Genomic DNA, 24,282 nt, shown 5'->3' on the forward strand with positions numbered 1-24,282 from the left:
TAAAGTACCCTTTTTGCACGATACTTTTTACTTTTACTTGAGTACATTTGTGAAGAAGAAACGGTACTTTTACTCTGCTACATTTCCAAAATTTGACTCGTTACTTTTTAAAAAATAATTAGTTTAACACATTAGATAACATGCCGCCAGTGGAGTTTCCGGTAACTTTTTTACCAATCAGATGTGGCCATGCAGTCACATGACCAGCTTGAAACTGTGGCGGGCAGAGCGGCCCAAGCGTTTCAAAGTAGCGGACACACGGAAAGAAGACACACATGAAAACATGGCAAAGCCAGTTGTCTACGCTAGAGCTGAAGAGGATGAACAGCATTTTCCTCACATACAAAGAATGTTTCGCTCAAAGGCAAGGCAAGGCAAGGCAAATTTATTTGTATAGCACAATTCAACAACAAGGTGATTCAAAGTGCTTTACAGAGACATTAGAAACAAAAACAAATAAAAAGCATGATTTAAAATTGATTAAAACAAGCAAACAAACAAACAAACAAACAAAACAGTATATAAAATCAAAACAGATAAAATCAGAACAGTAGATAAAATCAGTAGTTAAATGTAAGTTTTGAAATTTAAGCTTAAAGTGTGGATTTGGTGCTTTATTCAAATGCAGCTGAGAACAGGTGAGTCTTCAACCTGGATTTAAATAAACTGAGTGTTTCAGCTGATCTGAGGCTTTCTGGGAGTTTGTTCCAGATATAAGGAGCATAAAAGCTGAATGCAGCTTCTCCGTGTCTGGTTCTGACTCTGGGAACTGATAAAAGACCGGATCCAGATGACCTGAGGGATCTGGAAGGTTCATACTGGGTCAGGAGGTCACTGATGTATTTTGGTCCTAAACCATTCAGAGCTTTATAGACCAGCATCAGAACTTTAAAGTCTATCCTCTGATGGACAGGCAGCCAGTGTAAAGACCTCAGAGCTGGACTGATGTGGTCCACTTTTTTGGTCTTAGTGAGGACTCGAGCAGCAGAGTTCTGAATGAGCTGTAGTTGTCTGACTGATTTTTTTTTAGGTAGACCTATAAAGATGCTGTTACAGTAATCAAGCCTACTAAAGATGAATGCATGGACTAGTTTTTCCAGGTCCTGTTGAGACATCAGATCTTTTATCCTTGAAATATTCTTGAGGTGATAGTAAGCTGACTTTGTTATTGTCTTAATGTGTTTTTCTAAGTTTAGGTCTGCATCCATCACTACACCCAAATTTCTCGCCTGGTTTGTGGTTTTTAGATGTATAGATTGAAGTTCTCTGGTGACCTGTAATCGTTTTTCTTTGGCGCCAAAGACTATTACTTCAGTTTTGTTTTTGTTTAGCTGGAGAAAATTGTACGGGGCCTTGGTCTCCTGGTGACATTGTGATATATATTTGTGTGTCATCTGCATAGCTACGACAGTTTATTTTGTTGTTCTTTATAATCTGTGCCAGTGGGAGCATGTAAATGTTAAACAGAAAGGGTCCCAAGATGGAACCTTGGGGAACTCCACATGTGATACTTGTCTGCTCAGATGTGAAGTTACCTATTGATACAAAGTATTTCCTGTTTTCTAAGTATGTTTTGAACCAGTTTAGTACAGTTCCTGAAAGACCTGCCCAGTTCTCCAGTCGTTTGAGTAATATGTTGTGGTCAACTGTATCAAATGCTGCACTGAGATCCAGTAAAACTAGGACTGACATTTTTCCACTGTCTGTATTCAGACATATGTCATTAAACACTTTGGTCAGAGCGGTTTCAGTACTGTGGTTCTGTCTAAAACCTGACTGGAAGGCATCGTAGTAGTTATTCTGTTTTAAGAAGTAACTGAGCTGTTGAGAAACTGCTTTTTCAATGATCTTACTTAAAAATGAGAGATTTGAGATCGGCCTGTAGTTGTTCATTTGTGTCTTGTCAAGATTGTCCTTTTTCAGTATAGGTTTTATTACAGCAGTTTTTAGTGATTCTGGAAACACACCTGATAATAAAGAAAAGTTGACGATCTGTAACAGGTCTGACTCTAAAGTCTTTGAGACCTTTTTGAAAAAACTTGTTGGCAGGACATCTAAACAGCAGGAGGAGGAGTTCAGTTGACCTAAGATGTCCTCCAGGTCTTTGCTGTTAATAGGTTGAAACTGTTTCATGGTGTTTAAACAGTTTTTTGGTGGACACAGTACATATCCTGAATCTTCTGTTGATGTACCAATTGCTTGTCTAATTTTTTGGATTTTTTCTGTGAAGAATTTGGCAAAGTCATTGCAGGCCATGGTCGAATGAAGTTCAGCTGCCACTGACACAGGAGGGTTCGTTAGCCTGTCAACTGTAGAAAATAAGACCCGAGCATTATGGCTGTTTTTAGTGATGATGTCAGAGAAGTAGGACCTCCTTGCACTCCTCAGTTGTAAATTAAAATTGTGAAGTTTCTCTTTATAGATGTCATAGTGAACCTGCTCAGCTTTCCTACACTCTCTTTTTTCTTTTTTCACCAGTGTGGAGTTTCTCCATGGAGACTCCTTCCTTCCTTCACCTTAATGGGAGCAATAGTGTCCATTACATTTAACATGTTAGCATTGAAGCTATTGACGAGCTCATTGACTGACCCTCTGGACAGGTCAGGTGTTAATGGGAAGACCTGGTTAAAAATTGCACTACTGTTTTCAGTTATACACCGTTTTGTGATCACTGTTGTTGATATATTTGTGTGGGCTGAGATTTTACTTTCAAAGAAAACACAGTAATGATCAGACAGGCCCACATCAGACACAGTAACCTTTGAAATGCTCAGGCCTTTGGAGATCAGTAGGTCAAGAGTGTGTCCTCTATTATGTGTGGCCTCTGTTACATGCTGAGTCAGCCCAAAGTTGCCCAGAGTGTTACTCAGGTCTTTAGTCCCTTTGTCCTGAGGGTTGTCCACATGGATGTTAAAATCCCCAACAATAATTACACAGTCGAAATCAACACAGATCACAGACAGCAGTTCACTGAGGTCATTAAAAAAGTCTGTGCAGTATTTGGGAGGCCTGTAAACATTAAGAAACACAACTTTGGATGGGGCCTTCAGCTGTAAAGCCACATATTCAAAAGACTGAAAACTTCCAGGAGATAGCTGCTTACATTGAAATGATTCATTAAATAAGACAGCAACCCCTCCTCCTCTCCTGCTCACCCTGGCCTCACTGATAAAACTGTAGTTAGGAGGGGTCGTCTCGATGAGAACAGCTCCACTGTTACTTTGGTCCAACCAAGTTTCAGTTAAAAACATAAAATCAAGGCTGTGCTCAGTGATTAAATCATTAATTAAAAATGTTTTCCCAGCTAAAGATCTAACGTTTAATAAAGCCAACTTAAGTGTTTTAGAGGCATTACTTGTCCCCTCGTGTTTGGGAGCAGTCTGTGGCACACAAGGTATGTTTACTATGTTTAAAGATCTTTTAGAGTGCACCTCTCTGTGTTTTGACCAGGCCACATGTCTCCTTCTGTCACCTAAAAGTACAGAGATTTTAAAACCTTCTAGTAAACAGGGTCCCAGCTTCTCCTGGGAAAAGTCACCACTGCCATAATCCTCGCAGCCCGGACCCTAAACACATCAGACTGTGGAGACAGAGCGTGAAGGTGGTAAGGAGGAACTAAGGGGGGCGAGGCTGGGCAATGTGACTTCGATTGCTCTGATGAGGGCGGGGCTCGATGGCGAACCTTTGGCCGCTCTGGTGGGGGGTTTATGGGGGACAAAAAGGGATTGGGCCGGGGGGTAGATCTGAGCCCAGCATTGACTCGCTCCATCATCTCCTCAGTGAATTTCAGGTGTGGGGAGGAGGGAGAAAGGGAGGGGGAGGCGGGTGATGGCCTGTCAGGGGTTTGGGGGACTGGGGAAGATCGTGGTCCCTGGTCCTGGTCGTTGGTGTTGTTGAGAGAGTTGGAGGCAAATAGGGACCCCTCTTCTTGCCTCAGATGTCTCTCCTTTCTGAGGCTCTTCCCGGGTGGGGGCAGATGGAGCTCCTCCTCAAGGTTTCTGCTGGGCTTTGTCTGTTCTTGGAGTACTGTTTGTTCCTCTTTATGAGATAACTCCTCGTTTATCTCAGCCTTGGCACCAAGCACGGATGGATGACGTATGGAATAAAACAAGTTGGAGGTGAACAGTTTCACCCCTGACTTGTTAAAATTAAATCCATTTGCTTTGAACAGATGCCTGCGTTCCCAAAAAATATTAAAGTTGTTGATAAAATGCACCGAGTGGTCAGTACATGCTGATATAAGCCATTTATTCAGTGTAAACAACCTGCTGAATCTCTCGAGACTGACCGGCGGTACAGGTCCACTGATGAATACAGCTGCATTCAGAGAGTTTACAGTATTTAATAATCCAGTAAAGTCCCGTTTCAGAACCTCCGACTGTTGTTTGGACACATCGTTTGACCCTGTATGCAGGACAATGTTTGTCACAGTTGGATATTCATCTGCAATTTGAAGAATTCTCTCCTTCAGGTTGTTGACCATATCCTTAGGAAAGCAGAGGACTTTAGTGTTCTTACCGCACATCATTTGTACATCCTTTACGGCAGAGTCACCCACAATCAGAGTTTCAGGCCTAGCCTTTAGCTTTCCCTGTGGTCTTTTACTTTTCAACAGATTTTCAGACCTTACTTCGCTGCTTTTAGATGGATGGTTGTCCGATATAGATCCAGGGTCCTTTGATAGTGGAGCAAATCTGTTGTGCAGTTTCACATTCAGTTGTTTTGGAGGTTTGTTGTTAACCTTCCTATTCACTGTTGTCCAGTCCTGTTTCCTCTCGTATACAGGGGTAGAAGAGCTTCTCTGTCTCGTAGGAAGTGAAGGCCAGTCGGTTTCAGAGATTTCAGCTCGCTGTGCTCTGCCCGTGATACGTCCTCCGCCTTCCAGGAGACATGATTTATGTCTTGGTTTTGCACCAAGACAGTCCAAGGGGGGATTATCACTTGAGGATTTATAATAATGCACAGAGTCTACTTTCTTGGTCATGTTATCTGTGCTCCTTAGCTGTGTACTAGCTTGCTCATCGCCATTGTTTTGAATCAAAGGTAAGGTTGTTTCATTTCCACACAGTCCATTTACCTCCACGTTTACTTCTAAGCGATGAATTTTTGTCTCCAGTACTGCAATCTTCTGCAGGTAGTCATCTGTGGATAGGGAAGGCATCTTGTTGCTAGTTAGCCTAGCGGTTAGCACCTTTCCAGGCTATTGGGGCTGTTCGGTGCCCAGACACTGTAATCAGGCTTCAGCTGTGTCTAGGCCACAGACACACGGAGCGCTGAGGATAAGGTAACTATAAAAATGTTGCTGTTTCTGTTAAGAACACTTTAGTCCTAATGATCTATAAGTGTCCAGAAGCTATCGCAGGTAAGCTCATACGGAAAAAAGGGAAAAAATCAGCATAAAAATCAATAAAAGAAGAAAAGCATTTAAGGAGCAAACAGATGACGCGTCCACACTCGCAAAAGATACCATTGGGTAAAAGCAGCACAAAAGAGCAGCTATGTCTTCAGTGAGAGCCAAAACAAACCAACTTTTCAGCGTGAAACAACTCAGTTCATGTAACCTGAGGAAACTGTAAGTTTTCTCTAAATATCTTTTAGCTGTGGTTAGCTGGATGTCAGTCTTATGTTACAGACGCTGTGTCGAGCTTGAGCTGCGAGTCATATTTTCGGCGCTACATTGTAGTGAGATAAGTTTGTGGGTATTTTGTGCAGCTTCAGCTGTCCTTTTAACTGCTCGCTGGTTAGCTAGCGTGAGCTATAAGCTAACAGCTAGCATGGTTAATGACGCTAGAGTTCCACGCACATGCAAACAGCTCGTCTCTACTGCTTTAACTGTTAAAACAGAAGACAATACTGCAGCTGACAGGGTTTATTATGTGAAACAGCAGCTTGTTTAGTTTAAACAGTCTGCATTAAGCTGGGCAAACACTGTGCGATTTTTTTTTTTCAGTCGCGTTATTCAGCTCCTGCTCAAACTGTACAATTAAATCGCAGAGGTTAGAAGTTCATAGGTCACGATGCAGGGTCTCACACTATATGGCCTGATGCTCTGATGCGACCCGAGTGCTCAAACTGTGCATTCATAACATGAAGCTTATCATACAAAATCTGTCCCTCGCTCTCCCTCTCTCTGTCTTACAGACACACACACCATCAACTTTGCTAAATTACTAATGAAAAACATTGACCAGGCAGCTGTGATTGAGTAGCAATGTCCATCCAACTCTTTTCATGGTTGTTGTAGTCATAATAATTTTGTGAGGCCACATTGAAAAGTGTTGGATACAGAAGCGTAGTACGGAAGCGTAGAGCCGCCACCCAGGCAAAAGAAAAATAGAGCTATGTCACATTATAACGTGAAAAGTTTATTATTATAGTATACTATTGTTCTAACAATATTAGATATAGTTCTAACAATATACTTTTCATGTTTGTACAATATACTATCATTTAGGTACAATATACCTATTACAATATACATAATTCTCACGTTCGTACTTGCACTCGTTCTTATTTTAAACTTAATCTGGAATGCAGGATATGAATGACAAGATTTTGTTTTTCATATTTTTCATTATTTTTCAGTTTCAATTTTTTCTTCAGTTTCATTTTAAGCTGGCATCATTTTAACCCTACACACCCTAAAATTTAGTATTTGTTGATGAGATGTTGAAGTGTTAATTGAACAAAGTTAGAATACAGTGGAACCCCGACTTACGAAATTAATCCGTTCCCGAGGGTCTTTCGTAAGTCGAAAATTTTCTTAAGTCGAAACAGCCATTGCACCTTTTGAGTGAGGTGATGCTGAACGATAGGCTAATTGCTAACTAGAACAACAATATGTCGTTCAAGTGGAACAGCGAAGCACGAGTACGGAAGCCAAGGGGTTGTCACATGATTCGGAAGGCCTTGTGGGCATTGTAGGCTCAGCCAATCAGAGCCAGCAGATTTCGTTACACCGGCATTTTGCCGTACCATGGGCAGAAATATTGCCGTTCATTGCCTTCGTAACTTGAATTTTTTGTTAAATGGGGTATTCGTAAGTCGGGGTTCCACTGTATTTTTCACATGATTTCGACTGAGAAGCATGTTTATGTCTCTTTCTTCTTCCTGTAGAGGAGGAGCTTGCCAGGGTACGGTCAGCCTTTGTCTGGAGGGTAACAATAGAAATCCTTAAACTGCTCCTTGAGGCCCTTGTAAGTGATGGTATCTTAAATAAGTTGGAGGAAGAATCGATACTGGAGGGGAACCCACTCAGAGCAGACAAGGCACGCAGCTTGATCGACACAGTGAGGAAAAAAGGAGACAAAGCATGCAAGATAACAATCAAGCATCTTCAGATCAAAGATCCTTCTCTTTTCTCTCAGCTGCGTTTGAACTCTGATCCATCTGCTCAACAAGGTGAGGTCATGCATCATATACCATGAATAAAAATGGTCACCTTGCAGTTTGTTGAGATGTGAAAGTGAAACCTCAGAATTCATTGTAAGAAAAAGGAGAGGGCAAGAACGTCATTCTACAACGAATGTTTGGATTTGTTACATGCCTGCAAATGTATTTTCTAAACTACATGGAGGAATTTTGATGATCGTCATAAACGTGTGAAACTACTTAGATCTAATGTGATCTGTATTTAATTAAACACAAGTGTTCTTTACTTTTAAAAACCATGCAAACTGATTGCCTTAAAAAAGAAAAGTCACAGTGTTTCTCTAACAAGAGGACACTCTTTAAGGATCGGTCATTTGACTTAAATGTTTAATGAAAAAAATGCCACATTTACATATAATAAAGCAAATTGTGGCCAGAAAGGGTTTACATTATCTTTTGCCATTGTAAATTACGAGAAGAATTAAATGTGAATTACTGAATCTCTCTCAGATGCTTCTTTAAATAACATAGCAGTGGGGAACGTTATGACACTTCAATGTTGTTATTTTTGGTTACAAAGTTTGGAGAAGAGGCACAGAAAGCAGAAACCTGTTTAGCCTGCACATGTTGGCATCAGGTACATATGAAAAGCTGCAAAGCAATGCAGATGTGGAGGTTCAAAACATTTAACGTGGCTTTTTTCAGGAAATACATTTAGGAATTCCTGAAGCCCCTTTTTGATTTCTGGTAGAATGAGTATATTAAAAACTTGATAGGTTAAATAAAGGCCAAAGTACATCACATAGCTCCTTCAGACCAGATTTGTATTTTTCCTTCTTTTTTCCTTTTTTTGATTCAGATGCTCTTCAGAAGTGTCAGCCTAAACTCAAGTCTCTCTTAAAGAAGAAGTTCCAGTGTGTGTTTGAGGGCATCGCTAAAGCAGGAAACCCAACCCTTCTGAATCAGATCTACACAGAGCTCTACATCACAGAGGGAGGGACTGCAGAGGTCAATGATGAACATGAGGTCAGACAGATTGAAACAGCATCCAGGAAACCACACAGACCTGAAACAACAATCAGACATGAAGACATCTTTAAAGACTCACCCAAAAGACAGGACCTGATCAGAACAGTGCTGACAAAGGGAGTGGCTGGCATTGGGAAAACGGTCTTAACACAGAAATACAGCCTGGACTGGGCTGAAGACAAAGCCAACCAGGACATCCAGTTCATATTTCCATTCACTTTCAGAGAGCTGAATGTGCTGAAAGAGGAAAAGTTCAGCTTGGTGGGACTTGTTCATCACTTCTTTACTGAAACCAAAGAAGCAGGAATCTGCAGCTTTGAAGACTTCCAGGTTGTGTTCATCTTTGATGGTCTGGATGAGTGTCGAGGTCCTCTGGACTTCCACAACACTAAGAGTGTGACTGATATTACGATGCCCACCACAGTTGATGTACTTCTCACAAGCCTGATCAGGGGGACGCTTCTTCCCTATGCTCACGTCTGGATAACCACACGACCTGCAGCAGCAGACCAGATCCCCCCTGAGTATGTTCACAGGGTGACAGAGGTCAGGGGGTTCACTGACCCACAGAAGGAGGAGTACTTCAGGAACCGATTCAGAGATGAGGAGCAGGCCAGCAGGATCATCTCCCACATCAAGAAAGCTCGAAGCCTCCACATCATGTGCCACATCCCAGTCTTCTGCTGGATCACTGCTACAGTTCTGGAGGATGTGCTGGAAACCAGAGAGGGAGGACAGCTGCCCAACACCCTGACTGAGATGTACATCCACTTCCTGGTGGTTCAGGCCAAAGTGAAGAAGGTCAAGTATAATAGAGGACGTGCAACAGATCCACACTGGAGTCCAGAGAGCAGGAAGATGATGGAGTCTCTGGGAAAACTGGCTTTTGATCAGCTGCAGAAAGGAAACCTGATCTTCTATGAATCAGACCTGACAGAGTGTGGCATCGATATCAGAGCAGCCTCAGTGTACTCAGGAGTGTTCACACAGATCTTTAAAGAGGAGAGAGGACTGTACCAGGACAAGGTGTTCTGCTTCATCCATCTGAGTGTTCAGGAGTTTCTGGCTGCTCTTCATGTCCATCGGACCTTCATCAACTCTGGACTCAATCTGCTGGAAGAACAAACAACCCCCAAGAAGTCTAACACAGGAGAATCTGCAGAGACACACTTCTACCAGAGTGCTGTGAACAAGGCCTTACAGAGTCCAAATGGACACCTGGACTTGTTCCTCCGCTTCCTCCTGGGTCTTTCATTGCAGACCAATCAGAGTCTCCTACGAGGTCTGCTGACACAGACAGGAAGTAGCTCACAGACCAATCAGGAAACAGTCCAGTACATCAAGGAGAAGCTCAGTAAGAATCTGTCTGCAGAGAAAAGCATCAATCTGTTCCACTGTCTGAATGAACTGAATGATCGTTCTCTAGTGGAGGAGATCCAACAGTCCCTGAGATCAGGAAGTCTCTCCACAGGTAAACTGTCTCCTGCTCAGTGGTCAGCTCTGGTCTTCATCTTACTGTCATCAGAAGAAGATCTGGATGTGTTTGACCTGAAGAAATACTCTGCTTCAGAGAAGGCTCTTCTGAGGCTGCTGCCAGTGGTCAAAGCCTCCAACAAAGCTCTGTAAGTAAACATGAACTCATCGCTTCATTCTTAAAATCATGGGAAATAAATCAGAGGTGCTCAGTTCAAAGAACACTACCACTTTAGAAAAATTAAAAAATAGTCACTAAAATAGTCATGATACTTTAAATATTTCTCTCCAGCAGGACATGTCAGCATTTCTGAAATATTTTTGTCTTCAACTCGAATCAAAGCACAATCCAGATCCAGCCTATAAGAACATGAGCTCTGATCCTTCAGCCCCTCTGATAGGTTTATTATCCTCAAGTTGTTCACTTGTCTCCAACAACCAGGAGTCTAGCTCTGTTTTTTAAAGCAAATACTTGAGCTACCAGACTGCACCTACATCGTTTTCAGATGTTCTTATTTTAAGGTCTGGTTTGTGTCTCATCCTTATTGCAATCCCCCATGTCTCTCTGTTTTTCAAATATAAATCTGTTACCTCGGTGTGGCCAGAACAACATGGTGAACCCAAAATACAGACAAAGGTGAAGGAACTGAATATTACTAGACGTGAAGGCTTTATTTACACACAGGAACTTGACACTTGGAATTTTTTAACATGAACTGTGAACTATGGCGGAAGTCAAGCACTTGAAGCTGTGAGCATGAAGTGGGCTCTGTGGTAGGTTTCCGGAAATGGGTCTTGGTTGATGGTAATCTGAGTCACTGTAACAGAGGTAGAGCAGCATCAGAAAGATCACTGGTGGAGGTTACAGTAAGTGAACGAGGTTATCTTCAATGTCTTATTTGGGGTTTCTGTAGCTCAGGAGGTAAAGCTGGTCTGATCTGACCTACTGATCGGAAGGTTGGTGGTTCGATCCCTGGCTCCTCCAGTCTGCATGTCAAGTATCCTTGGGCAAGATACTAACCCCAACTTGCTCTCCGATGCATCCATCAGAGTATGAATGTGCGTGAATGTACTTAGAAAGCACTAAGTTCAGATAAAGTGTTTGTGAGAATGGGTGTGATTGGGTGGATGTGGCATGTTGTATAGAGCGCTGTGAGTACTCCGTGAGAGTAGAAAAACGCTATATAAGAATCAGTCCATTTACCATTTACTTGTCAGCAGTCGGAAAGCAACTTGGGGAAGGCAGGTGGTGAGGTCTGGGTGAGTACTTGTTAGCTTTGAATCCAGGCCAAGTGGTCCAGTAAGTCTAAGAGACGAAAGGCATTAATGTGGCTGTGAGTGAATCAAGAAGACCAGCATCCAGGAAAACGTGACTGAACTGCAAGGGTGAGTAGATGATCCGAGGATTAGGAGGTTAGCAGAGTTATTGGGAGTGCTGATGTTATATTCAGCCTAGTAGATTACTGTCAGGTGTGGACAATGGACAGGCTGACCAGGCTTCACCCAAAGGCAGAAACCAGAGTCTAGTGGGAAACCACCGCCGCTCACACAGACCATGACAGCAGCATGACCCCCCCCCCAAAGCATTCTCTTTCACTTGGCATCATTTACCTCTCCCTTCTCCAATTTCTGATGTGTCCACCTTTGCAATGATAACTGTGATCAGGGTGAACCAAAAAGGTGCCGTGGTGAACAGATACTTCAGTTTGGTGAATGCAGTTTCAGCTTTGGGGGACCAGATGCATGCTGAGACTTGAGTGGTGCAGCTACCTGACTTCACTGGCTCCCGGTCAAATTTCGCATCCATTTTAAAATAATTCTGTATACATTCAAGGCTATTCATTCTCTCTCTCCACCGTACCTCTCTGACTTATTACAGATGAAGCTCCCATCCCGCTGCCTCAGATCTTCATCTTCTCTTTCGCTCTCTGTTCCCTCTGCTCGTCTGATCACAATGGGAGGGAGGGCCTTTAGCTGCTCTGCCCCTCGACTTTGGAATTCCCTACCCCCGGACCTCAGAAATATTAGTTCATTCTCTCTTTTTAAGTCCACCCTCAAAACTCATCTGTTTAAAATTGCCTATTCTTAAATTTCTGTATGTTTTAACTTTTATCTTCTATTTTTATCATTGTGTATATTTCCAGTTTTTATCTGTTGTACAGTGTCCTTGGGTGCTTTGAAAGGCGCTATTTAAATAAAATGTATTATTATTATTATTATTATTATTATAGTTGAAAATGAACAGTCTATAAAAATTTGCTATTCCCAAAACCCATTGGAGATGCTTCTTGAATCTACAATGGGTACAAGGGGTAGGCCACTCTGTTAAAGCTTTCACATTTGCCAGATCCGTCTTCACCTGCCCCCGTGCCAAAATGTAACTGAAAAAAGTTATTGATGAGGAATGGAATTCACACTTTTTTGCTTTGACATAAGGTTTATTCTCCAGCAAACGTTGGAAAAATAGCATGGACATGAGACTGATGTTCCTCGCAGGTTTTGGGAAAAATGAGGATATCATCCAGATACACCAATACGAACCTGTCAAGGAATTCCCGGAGGACATCGTTAACTAATCTTGAAACATTGCGGGAGCATTAGTTAACCCAGGCGGCATGACCAAATACTCGTAGTCCCCCAATGGCATGTTTAAAACAGTCTTCCACTTGTCTCCCTGATTGATCTGGAAAAAGTGGTAAGCGTTGCGGATGTGGGGTTTTGTAAACCCTGTGGCGCTGTGAAATGGCCTGAAAGCAGAGCTAATGAGGTAATAGGTACTTATTCTTGATGGTAATATCACTGAGGCCCCTGAAGTAAATGCATGGCCAGAGAGAGCCATCCTTTTTCCCCACAAAAAAGAAGTTCCAACTTGAGATGACAATCGTTGGATTATGCCTGCACCGAGGGATTCCTTAATGTACTTTTCCATAGCCGCACACTCAGGTCTAAGCAGGTTATACAGCCAGCTAGAAGGCCGGGTGGAGCCAGAGAGTAGTTCTATGGTGCTGTCCTGTGGTTTGTGAGGTGGCAGTGAAAGCGCTTTACTTTTGCTAAATACTTCCTGAAGATCATGACATTTGGTGGGCACAGAGGAGAGATCTAAAACAGTCTCAGTGTTGGTTGATGGTTCCACAGGTTCCGGTGGACGGGCAGAAACAAGGCAATTTGAATGACAGAACAGACTCTAACTGATTACCCTCTGACCTGACCAGTCTAAGTGGGGGTTATGTAATTCTAGCCAAGGAAACCCGAGTATGAGTGGTTTGTGAGGTGCATGAAAAGCAAAAAAGGTAAGTGTTTTCTTGTGATTGCCAGGGGTGACAGGCTCTGTGCGCTGAGTTATGTGAGGGGACACTCGGTTATTTAATGACTTAGTGGGAATGGGCGGATTAAGGGGGCATAGAGGGATGTTTAACTGTCTCGCTAACTCAGACTCCATGAGGTTCTAATTGAACAAGAGCCTGAAAGGTCTGGTTAACTAGAACAGAGAGTTGGAGTTGCAATCTGGGTTTTTATGTTTGTGTGAGTATCCTCCACCCTTATCCCTGAACTTTCCAGTGGGCAGACCCTGGTGTGGAATCGAAAACAGACAGGTTCATCACGAGAAGCAAGCTGATCTTTCATGGTTTGATTTAATGACTGAAAAACATACAGCGGACGGTGGTTAGCACTGTTGCCGCACAGCAAGAAGGTCCTGAGCAAAAGTCTTTACAAACTCAACCAGGAAATCATCATGCGAGCAGAAAGAAAGAGGATGAGCAGATAGGTAAGCAAGAGAAACCCGCCAGCGTCCCAGGTTTCCAGAGAAGGTTCAGGTTCTAGGTACCTGAAATGGGATGTAATTCAATTCAATTCAATTTTATTTATATAGCGCCAAATCACAACAGTCACCTCAATGCGCTTTATATTGTACAGTAGATCGTACAGTAATAGATACAGAGAAAAACCCAACAATCATATGACCCCCTATGAGCAAACACTTTGGCGACAGTGGGAAGGAAAAACTCCCTTTTAACAGGAAGAAATTTTTGGTGTCAAAGTCAAAGCACAGATCCACCCAGTCTCTGTATTTCAGCTTATTTCCTTTATACACACATTTAACAGGAACAGTTTCAGACAGCTAGTGTTTACCTGACATTACCTGCGTACCTCACAGTTTGCAGGTAATGGGCATAATAATTACTGAACAGAGACATCCTGCTGTGAACTTTGTTGCTGTGGATCTAAAATGTAAAAATACATCTGAGAAGATTTCTAATCATGATTTTATGAGCCCCCAAAGTTTGATTCTGTTCATCTGGACGTAGCGCTCTCAGCGGGAGAAACATTTTGTCACTCATCAAGATGACTTCTTCAGGCTCAGCTGACTGCAGCTTTCCCCAATCTTATAAAGAGTACATCTGCATAATGACTCAAACCTAATGGTCAAGGAACTGACCTCCCAGCCTTATTGTTCCTTCAGTGGGCTGGTTTCAGTCATTATGCAAATGTACTTTTTATAGGGTTGGAAACCAGAAGTCAGCTGAGACTGACGAAGTCACCTGGATGAGTGACGAAATGTTTCTCCCACTGAAAGCGCTACGTCCAGATGAACAGAATCAACTTTTGGGATTTACTAACCTGGATGATTGAGCATGGATCAAGACGGGTTTTTATGAGGTATACAGTTTCTTATCATTTCTAAACCAGAAGGTTGAGGAGATGGAGCTCATGATAACTGGCTACTGCCCTTCAGCGTGCTTTATGAAATCATCCAATCAAAATAAAGTTGGCCTTTAGGGAGAGCGGGGCTTTAAAGGGGAATGAGCCAAAGCAGCTTTTAGACAGAAAATGAAACGAGAGTCCAGGATGTGATACATTATTTATAACTACATTTACAGTAATCACACATATTAGAATTAATAAAGTGACCAGCAGTACTGTAGTAACTGTAATACTGCAGTACTCACAGGCCTGTGCCAGCAGACACTGAACTACTGTCACTAAATCAACCTGGTCTTCACTGGTTTCCATTTACATACATTGGAATAATTGTGTTTAATTTGAAATATTTTTCTTCTGTTACACTTAAATTCTTGAACATTTTTTTATTTAATTGTGCATTGTAGTGTACTCATTTGTACACATTTGATTACTTAGATTCAACATATAAAGAGATTTTATTTGATAATAAATATTATTGTTTTGTTGTTCTTGTTATTTTTTTCAGGCTGAGCAGCTGTAACCTGTCAGAGAAAGTCTGTAGAGATTTGTTGTCAGTGGTCAGCTCCCAGTCCTGTAGTCTGAGAGAGCTGGACTTGAGTACCGACAGCCTGAAGGCTTCAGCAGTAAAGCTTCTGTCTGCTGCAGTGGAGAGTCCACACGCCAAACTGAATATTCTGAGGTCTGACCGATTTGTATTCTTTTTTCTTTTGTTTGTTTGTTTTGTTTTTAACTGAGAAAATAAATCCAGCAATTTAAACAGTAGAGGTAAACTTGATCAATTTACTGTTGTTTCGTACCACATCTGCTCAGCATAAAACAACAAGGATTCTTAAAATATAAGATTAGTTATTGCACCCTGATTACACTTTAACATCAGTCTTTGTTCATGTTTTCATTTTCAGACTCAACGTCTGTGAACTTCTAGCGGAAAACTGTGAAGCTGTGTCCTCAATGCTCAGCTCTCAGTCCTCTACTCTGACAGAGCTGGACCTGAGTATCAAAAATGTGCAGGATTCAGGAGTGAAGATTCTGTCTGCTGGACTACAAAGTTTAAACTGTAAACTAAATACTCTGAGGTCAGATCAATTGACATTTTGTTTTTTTTAAATGAACCAATTAAACATTTTATTCAAGGCTTCCGGTTCCGGCGCTCGTGGGGATGGACACCTAGTACGAGAGCTCTCGACTGAAACTTATTAAAACTGCCCCAAGTAAATTAATACACTATCTAAGTGCACATAAAGAGGAAAAAGGGGTTTAAATGATGTCCAGAAAGAACAAAATAGCTAAGAAGTTAACGTTTGAAAACGTGGAAGATGGCAATGTGCAGCTAACAGAAGGGGCTAACATTAGCCCCTATAGGGCTAGCCGAGGCCACTCTCCCACTCCTAGCCGCGAGGATTCTGGGACAGAAGATGAGGTTGACCCAGCAAGTTTGACGCTGATACTGAAAGAACTGAGAGGCGTTGGGAAAGAGGTGAAAGAATTTCGAAAAGACACGAAAGCGCAACTGGTGGAAATAAGGGGTGAGTTGGATAAAGCCAATGCGCGGCTTAATGATGTGGAAACCAGGGTTGCAGAACACAAAGATAAGCTCCAGAACACAGACGAGATTTTGTCTGAGATACTAACAATGCAATTCAATGTTATTTATATAGCGCCAAATCACAACAAAAGTCACCTCAAGGCACTTCATAAATACAGAGAAAAACCCAACAATCACATGACCCCCTATGAACAAGCACTTTGGCGACAGTGGGAAGGAAAAACTCCCTTTTAACAGGAAGAAACCTCCGGCAGAACCAGGCTCAGGGAGGGGCGGGGCCATCTGCTGTGATTGGTTGGGGTGAGAGAAGGGAGACAGGATAAAGACATGCTGTGGAAGAGAGACAGAGGTTAATAACAGATATGATTCAATGCAGAGAGGTCTGTTAACACATAGTGAGTGAGAAAGGTGACTGGAAAGGAAAAACTCAATGCATCATGGGAATCCCCGGCAGCCTACGTCTATTGCAGCATAACTAAGGGAGGATTCAGGGTCACCTGGCCCAGCCCTAACTATATGCTTTATCAAAAAGGAAAGTTTGAAGCTGATCTTCAAAGTAGAGAGGGTGTCTGTCTCCTGAACTCAAACTGGGAGCTGCTTCCACACCCAGTCCAACATAGCCAGGCTTTCTTTGCTGCTTTGACAAAACCTCAAATCCCAGTCAGAGATGATGAGCATCATCACAGTGATGATCATTTCTCTGTAACCCAGGCTTTCTGCTTCAGGATCTGTGCACGCTCACAGAACAAGGAGACCTTTAAACATCATTTCACTAAATAGATGGACTGAGCTCAGCCTACAGATGAACTGGTGCCAGAGATCATAAAGAACATCAAACAGTCAAATTCAACACTTTTAATGGAAATATGAGATTAATCTTAAAAGTAGAGATAGTGTCTGTCTCCTGAATCCAAACTGGAAGCTGGTTCCACAGAAGAGGGGCCTGAAAACTGAAGCCTCTGCCTCCCATTCTACTTTCAAATACTCTAGGAACAACAAGTAGGCCTGCAGAGCGAGAGCGGAGTGCTCTAATAGGGTGATATGGTACTACAAGGTCATTAAGATAAGATGGGGCCTGATTATTTAAGATCTTGTATGTGAGGAGCAGGATTTTGAATTCAATTCTGGATTTAACAGGAAGCCAATGAAGGGAAGCCAATACAGGAGAAATCTGCTCTCTCTTTCTAGTCCCTGTCAGTACTCTTGCTGCAGCATTTTGGATTAACTGAAGGCTTTTCAGGGAGTTTTTTGGACATCCTGATAATAACGAATTACAATAGTCCAGCCTGGAAGTAATAAATGCATGAACTAGTTTTTCAGTGTCACTCTGAGACAGGATATTTCTAACTTTAGAGATGTTGCGCAAATGGAAGAAAGCATGCAGGAAAAGTTTCAAACAAAACTAACATCACTGGAGGCTTACTCGAGGAGGGAGTCGCTCAGACTGTACAGGGTGCCGGAGGGAGAAGAATCGGGAGCTCCATCTATGGCCCACTTTGTGGAGAAGCTACTCCGGGAGAATCTCGCCATCCCACCATCAACACCGTTACAAATTCAGAGAGCACACAGAGTGTTATCGTTACTCCCTCCGGACGGCTCCCAACCCAGATCGATCCTGGTAAAATTCCTGTGCTTCACGGTTAAAGAAGAAGTGCTGAGGCTCGCTTGGCAAAAGAAAGGTTTTATGTGGAATTCCAGCAAGATTAACCTCGACCACGATTACCCCCCTGAGATCATGGCTATGAGGAAGGAGTATGCAGAGGCACGAAAGGTCCTAAAAGAGAAGAATGTACGGTTTAGGACCCTCTACTCAGCGCGCCTTAAGGTTTTTTTCGAAGAAGGAGCGAAAACCTACAACACGGTGGAGGAGGCAACGGCTGACCTGGCGAGTCGGGGCCTGTCGGTAAAGGTGATTACACCACCGGCAACCCCCAGAGAAAAACTACAAAGATGCCCGCTGTGGCGGGGAGTTGGTGGTCGGCGTCTGCGTCAGATCCGAGGAGCTGCGGGATATAGAGAGAAGCTGCAAGTATACAGACGTGAAGAGAACGAATTTAATGTTATGTATTAGCTATGGACAACATGGTGAAATATGGTTACTGTCGAGCTAAAATGGGTGGGGCTTCTCGTGCTGTGAGTGACGTCGCAGTGGAAAGCCCCCTAACTCAGGGAGTAATAAGGGGTTTCCCTTCAAGTTGTGAGGGTGTCAGTGGAAGTGCTCCACTGTCAGAAGCCAGCTTAGGAGCTTTCAAGCTCCAGTTATGTTCAAATGTTTTCAGTTCATTCCTAACTTTTTTCACTTGTTACTGTTTTAAGAGGGGGTTGCCTGCTGCTATTGAGTTTATGCGCTGTGGTAACTTAATATGTCTTTATGGGAAGTGAGTCAGTGAAAGTAATCTCTTTTAATGTTAACGGGGTTCTGAACGTGATTAAGATGAATAAGATACTGTCCAAACTAAGGAAGGAGAAGGCCCAGATTGCATTACTTCAGGAGACACACATGAACCAAGTAGATCACTTGAGATTGAAAAGAAAGGGTTTTAAATATGTATTCTCCTCTTCCGTTAAGTCCAAACACAAGAGGGGTGTGGCTACACTTATCTCTGGTACACTTAACTATGAACATATCTAAGAACTCTGTGACGAGGAAGGCAGATTGGTTAGAATAACAGAATGGATAGAGGGGTCTGAAATCACAATTTTAAATGTTTATGCTCCCCCCGGGAGCGATTGGCTATTCTATAGGAATAGGTTTGATTTATTGGTGGATTCTCAGGGGATAGTTGTCTGTGGGGGGGGTTTAACTTTAGACTTGACCCTAAACTAGACTCCTCCTCCCCAACCAACCAGGTAACAGCACTTACTAGAAAAGTCAATTCCTATATGGTAGAGATGGGGATAATAGATGTATGGAGGGACCGCTACGCATCTACCAGAGATTTCACTCATTACTCTGGTTCATTTAAACACTGACATATTAACAAGAGATCTATCTGACCACAGTCCTATCTCTGTATCTTTGTGGCTAGGAAAAAACATACCACACTGTGGAAATTTAACTCGCACCTTAATGATCCTGCCATAGTTTCCAAATTAAAGGTAGACATTAAAGAATTTCTAGATGTTAATGACACAGGGGAGGTATCTCCAGCTATTCTTTGGGATACGCTCAAAGCGGTAATGAGAGGTACATTAATTTCTATCGCCTCCCACTTAAAGAGAGTTAAAGGGCAAAAATTAGCAGAACTACAGGTAAATTTAAAGTTGAAAGAACAGGAAGACATAAACACCGCAAATCCTACTGTAAAGCAGGATATCAGGAAAATACAGGATGAAATTAATGATATTTACACCTAGGAGGCCCAAAATAACTTAATTTTTTTGAGGCAAAAATACTATGAGACAGGAGGGAAATCTGCAAAATATCTGGCAAATAAATAACGCAAACAACTAGAGGAAAGTACGATATACCAAATCAAGGACCCCAAGACTAATATTCTGGAATCAAAATTAGAAGACATTCAGAAATGTTTTGAGACCTTCTTTAGGGAGCTGTACTCACAGCCCAATGCTACGGAGGAGAATTGTACTGATGCCTTTCTTAGCTCTCTAGAATTACCTTCACTCCCGTCTCTCAAAAATGAGCTTCTAACACATCCCATTTTAGTGGAAGAAATTAATGCTTTTTCCAGATTAAAACCAGGTAAGGCAGTTGGGCCGGACGGGTTCAGTTCTCAGTGGTATCGCACCCTGAGGGCAGATCTAGTCCCCACATTGCTGAAGTCATTTAACTACATCCTACAGGAGGGAGAAATCCCACCCTCCTGGAGGGAGGCAACTATTTCAATTATCCCAAAAGAGGGGAAAGATAAACGAGAATGTGGAAACTATCGACCAATCAGTGTCCTTAACTTGGATTACAAACTATTTACTTCTATTCTTGCTCGTAGACTGGAGAAGTTGGTACCTGACCTCATCAATTTAGATCAGACTGGTTTCATTCACTATAGACAAACAACTGACAACATTAGGAGAATATTACACATCTCTGCTCAAATACAAAAGAACAAAACTCAATCAATGATAGGAAGCTTGGACGCTGAGAAAGCCTTCGACTCGGTCAGATGGGTATTTCTGTATAAGGTTCTGGGGAAGTTTGGCTTTCACGACAAGTTTATTAGAGTAATCCAAGGTCTGTATGCTTGACCCTCAGCCCGTATTAAGGTGAATGGTGATCTCTCCAAGCCCTTTGCTCTGGAACGTGGCTGTAGGCAGGGTTGTGCAATCAAACCACTTCTCTTTGATTTATTCATAGAAACATTAGGCCAAGCGATTAGACAAAATCATAGCATTAGGGGTGTTGCATTGTCAGGAGTTGAACATAAAGTGGTAATGTTTGCTGATGATGTACTGGTCTGCCTGGAGGAGCCAGAGAGGTCTTTTAGTGAGTTGATGTCTACTTTAAGTGATTTGGGGAAGTTATCTGGTTATAAGGTCAATATTTCAAAAACACAGGTGATGACTTTAAATTATACAGCTTCTGCAGCTTTATGTAGGAAATTTAAAGTAAATTGGGATAATGAGAAAAATAAGTACCTGGGAATATATTTGACTGCGGACCTCTCGGGGCTCTTTCAGGCAAACTACGAGCCAATATCTGCAAGTATAAAAGCTGATCTGCACAGATGGAATCTGGTCCCCTTTATGAGTCTCAGCTCCCGGGTAACTTTAAAGCATGGATATCCTGTGGCCTTACAACATTCCTCTCTCTTACTCATAGAAATATTGTGCTCAGATTTGAGGCCTTACGGGACGATCACAACCTGACAAAATACAACTTTCATAGATACTTACAGCTGAGATCATATATTGATCATGAATGCCAACTTCAATGATGCTGAGTCGCATTTTTTCCTCATCCTGAAAAATGCCACAACCATGACCCCTACTAAATCTATTTCTAAACTATACAAAGCCCTCTCTAGTGCCAGCAAGGATAACACTTTATACACTAAGGATAAATGGGAAAGGGAATCAGGGATTAGTATTTCTGTGGGGGAGTGGGAAAATGTTTTGTACTGCCAGTGGTCCACGTCCAGTTCTATGAGCTGGAAGGAACATGGCTGGAAGAATATTATTAGGTACTTCAAGACTCCATATCAGGAGAGGTACAAAGGGGCTTATATGCAATGCTGGAGACAATGCGGCTCGACTGTTGCTAACCATTTTCATGTCTTTTGGGACTGTCCCAAGTTAAAAAACGTTCAGGTCTCCTTAAGTGCAGTCTTTAACGTTCAAATACCTTTAGATTTTAAGGTTTTATACATGGGTTTGGTCCCCTTTCTGGAATGTAGGAGTGAGATTAAGTTGGTGCAATTACTCTTGGTGGCAAGTAAAAAAACAATTACTAGAAGATGGTTAAGCCCAGCCCAGCCTACCCTAGACGACTGGTTTGGGATCATTTTAGAGATATTTAGGATGGAAAAACTTTCATATCTGTTAAGAAATCAAAAAGCCAAAATCTACCAAAGTTGGAACAATTGGATCCAATTCATCACCCCCACGAGGGCTGACTTCACTTGATCTCACTATTACTTGGTTGTTTTTTGTTTGATTTTTTTTACATTTACTTCTATTACTATTGCTTGTTTATTTACTTATTTGTTCACAATGATTGCAGCATGGGCACCCCTCCCAGTTTGTGTTTATAGTTCCATGTAATGTGTTCTATATATCTCCTTTGGGAGAGCATGCGAGCAACTGTCCTAGTAATAGCTAGTGGAGGTTAATATGCACCCGCTGATCACTTTGTTTATCATTTGCTCTCCTGGACTTAATCTAAAACCTGGAAGGACTTTGTTCCCATGTTATTCATATACTGCTATGCAGATGGTTTTTTCTTGTCCAATCCAAATAAAGATATAATTAAAAAAAAACATTTTATTCAAGTTCATCCATATGATGTTGTATCTTAGTATGTTAAGGTTTCATCAAAAATAAAAAGATGGCATGTAATATAATAACAAACTTTACATAAGTATTATAGATTATCTTTTGTTTTTCAGACTGGGTGGCTGTAACCTGTCAGAGAGAAGCTGTGAAGCTCTGTGCTCAGTCCTCAGCTCCCAGTCCTCCAGTCTGAGAGAGCTGGACCTGAGTAACTCTGACCTGCAGGATTCAGGAGTGAAGCTTCTGTCTGCTGGACTAAAGAGTTCACAGTGTGCAGTGGAAACTCTCAGGTCAGGATTCAAACGTTAACACATATGATCATTTAAAATGTGAATTATATTATTGATTGACTTATCTATAGAGCTTTTAGCTAAACTTATATTTATATTTGAGTGGATTATTAGACTGAATTACTGTGTAAAATTTGTCACAGTCATACGATTTTGTTTATTTATTTATTTTTTTAATTCATGTACTGGCCATTTTACATAAATTTGGCTAATCTTCTACAATATATACATTTGATTTCGTTAGGAACAAAATGTTCAAATTACATATTTTGCTGGATATTGGGTATTAATGAAATTATTATGTCTTTAATGACACCACATTTCCATTTGTTGGAGGTTACTGGTGGTATTGCTTCAGTGTTTGAGTTTTCCTTGCAAAGAAACATCTGGAATTTAACAATACATATTTTAAAGCTGTTTTCTCCAAAGGGATTTGTATTAGTGATGGTAAATTTGATTCTTTTTACCGAATCGAGTTTAAATGAGTCACTCACCAAAATGAATCGGGTTTTTTAAGTCATTTGAGTCTCTGAGTCAGTTGCCCAGAGAGTGCCAAAAATGTACTTTTTCTCTCAAACTTAATTTGTTTTTATTTTCATGTAAATCCTACTGCTACGATGAGTGACTGAAAAATAAAAACAACTATTTTATAGAGCAAAAAAGAATAAGATTTCTAAATTGGACATTTATTTTTGTTTATGTTATTAGTATTTCCTCAAATGTGTTAAATATATATTTTCTCATCTAAATAATTTAGTCAAATAGTGATTTTCAGATTATTTTACTTACATTACTGCAGCAGATTGCGAGTCAGACACTGTTTTTTTTTAATAGTGGTGGAAATGAGTTCATATATTTTCCTTTAGTCTGCTTATCATCTTTGCACAAAAACAAAGTGTAGACTGAATGTTATATTGCATCAGTCAGACTATCAGGCTTCATCTCAGATGAAGGAGTGACTCTTCCGTGGTAACAAACTGTGAGTTTCAGCAGCTGAGAGGCAGGAGGGAAGGGTGAGTGAGTGGTCTTGATGCATTCTCAGTCTAGACTAGACTAGAAAGAGGGGCGCTGCTCTTGTGGCGACCAGCAGGTTGTCTCTCTCTGTCAGTGTCAGTGTTTTAACTTATTTTATTTCATTCTTTTATTCCTTTATATATATATTTTTTTGCCTGAGGAAATTCTATAGCATCGGCTTGTGTTTTGTGGAACTTCTTTTAACGAAGATGGGTTTTTTATTTCGCATGATTTTATTGGCAATCCTGACGGTCGTTTGGAGTCATTCCTTTACCATCAATAATCCTGGCTAATGTGCAGTCTCTGAGGAGTCAATTGGATGAACTGCATTTGAATGTTGCACACTTACGTGACTACAGGGATACATGTCTAATGGCATTCACAGAGACTTGGCTCAAGGACTCTGACCCTGATTGTTCTCTGGAACTAAATGGCTTCGGGTTTCCCATACGTTTGGATCGAGACCCCGGAGCTACCCAGAAATCTCAAGGAGGAGTGTGTTTGTATATAAATCAGAAATGGTGTAAAAATGTGACCGTTCGTAGACAAGTGTGTCTGCCTGACATTGAGCTCCTCTCTGTGTCTTTGAGGCCGTTTTATCTGCCGAGGGAATTCCCACAGATCAACGTCACCATTGTTTACATCCACCCTAAAGCGAATCCTAAGAATGCAACTGACACCATCTCCATTTTTTTCCTAATAACAAACCATGGTCTTCAAAAGGTCTTATGAGGCTGATTCATGAAAGGAAAAAAGCTTTTATTGAAGGGAATATCTTGAAAGTTAGAGAAATTAGGAAGGAGATCAGATCAGAAATTAAAAAAGCCAAAGTAAAATACAAGGATAAGGTAGAGGCGGAGATGGGTAGCAATAACTTAAGGGTGGCCTGGGCAGGCATGAAACACA

The 24,282-nt window shown here is 41.6% G+C and overlaps 1 protein-coding gene across 2 annotated transcripts in view; it reads left to right on the top strand.

Moving 5' to 3' along the window:
- Positions 1 to 22,724, top strand: part of LOC146640589 (protein NLRC3-like) — a 33,993-nt gene extending 11,269 nt beyond the window's left edge. The window contains exons 3-7 of one of the 2 annotated variants that reach the window (XM_085399929.1): positions 7,117 to 7,401; positions 8,231 to 10,022; positions 15,083 to 15,256; positions 15,480 to 15,653; positions 22,189 to 22,724. In XM_085399929.1, the coding sequence (XP_085256055.1) occupies positions 7,117 to 7,401; positions 8,231 to 10,022; positions 15,083 to 15,256; positions 15,480 to 15,653; positions 22,189 to 22,381 (2,618 nt within the window). In that variant the 3' untranslated portion in view covers positions 22,382 to 22,724. Of the gene's footprint in view, positions 1 to 7,116; positions 7,402 to 8,230; positions 10,023 to 15,082; positions 15,257 to 15,479; positions 16,416 to 22,188 lie in introns of those variants that run through there. The other variant, XM_085399930.1, reaches the window with a different exon arrangement.
- The last annotated feature ends 1,558 nt before the right edge of the window (positions 22,725 to 24,282 follow it).

Source organism: Rhamphochromis longiceps, unplaced genomic scaffold (assembly GCF_057381845.1).
Source record: "Rhamphochromis longiceps isolate RC_006_pf unplaced genomic scaffold, R_longiceps_female_GT1.1 unmapped_scaffold_4, whole genome shotgun sequence".
NCBI classification, from domain to species: domain Eukaryota; kingdom Metazoa; phylum Chordata; class Actinopteri; order Cichliformes; family Cichlidae; genus Rhamphochromis; species Rhamphochromis longiceps.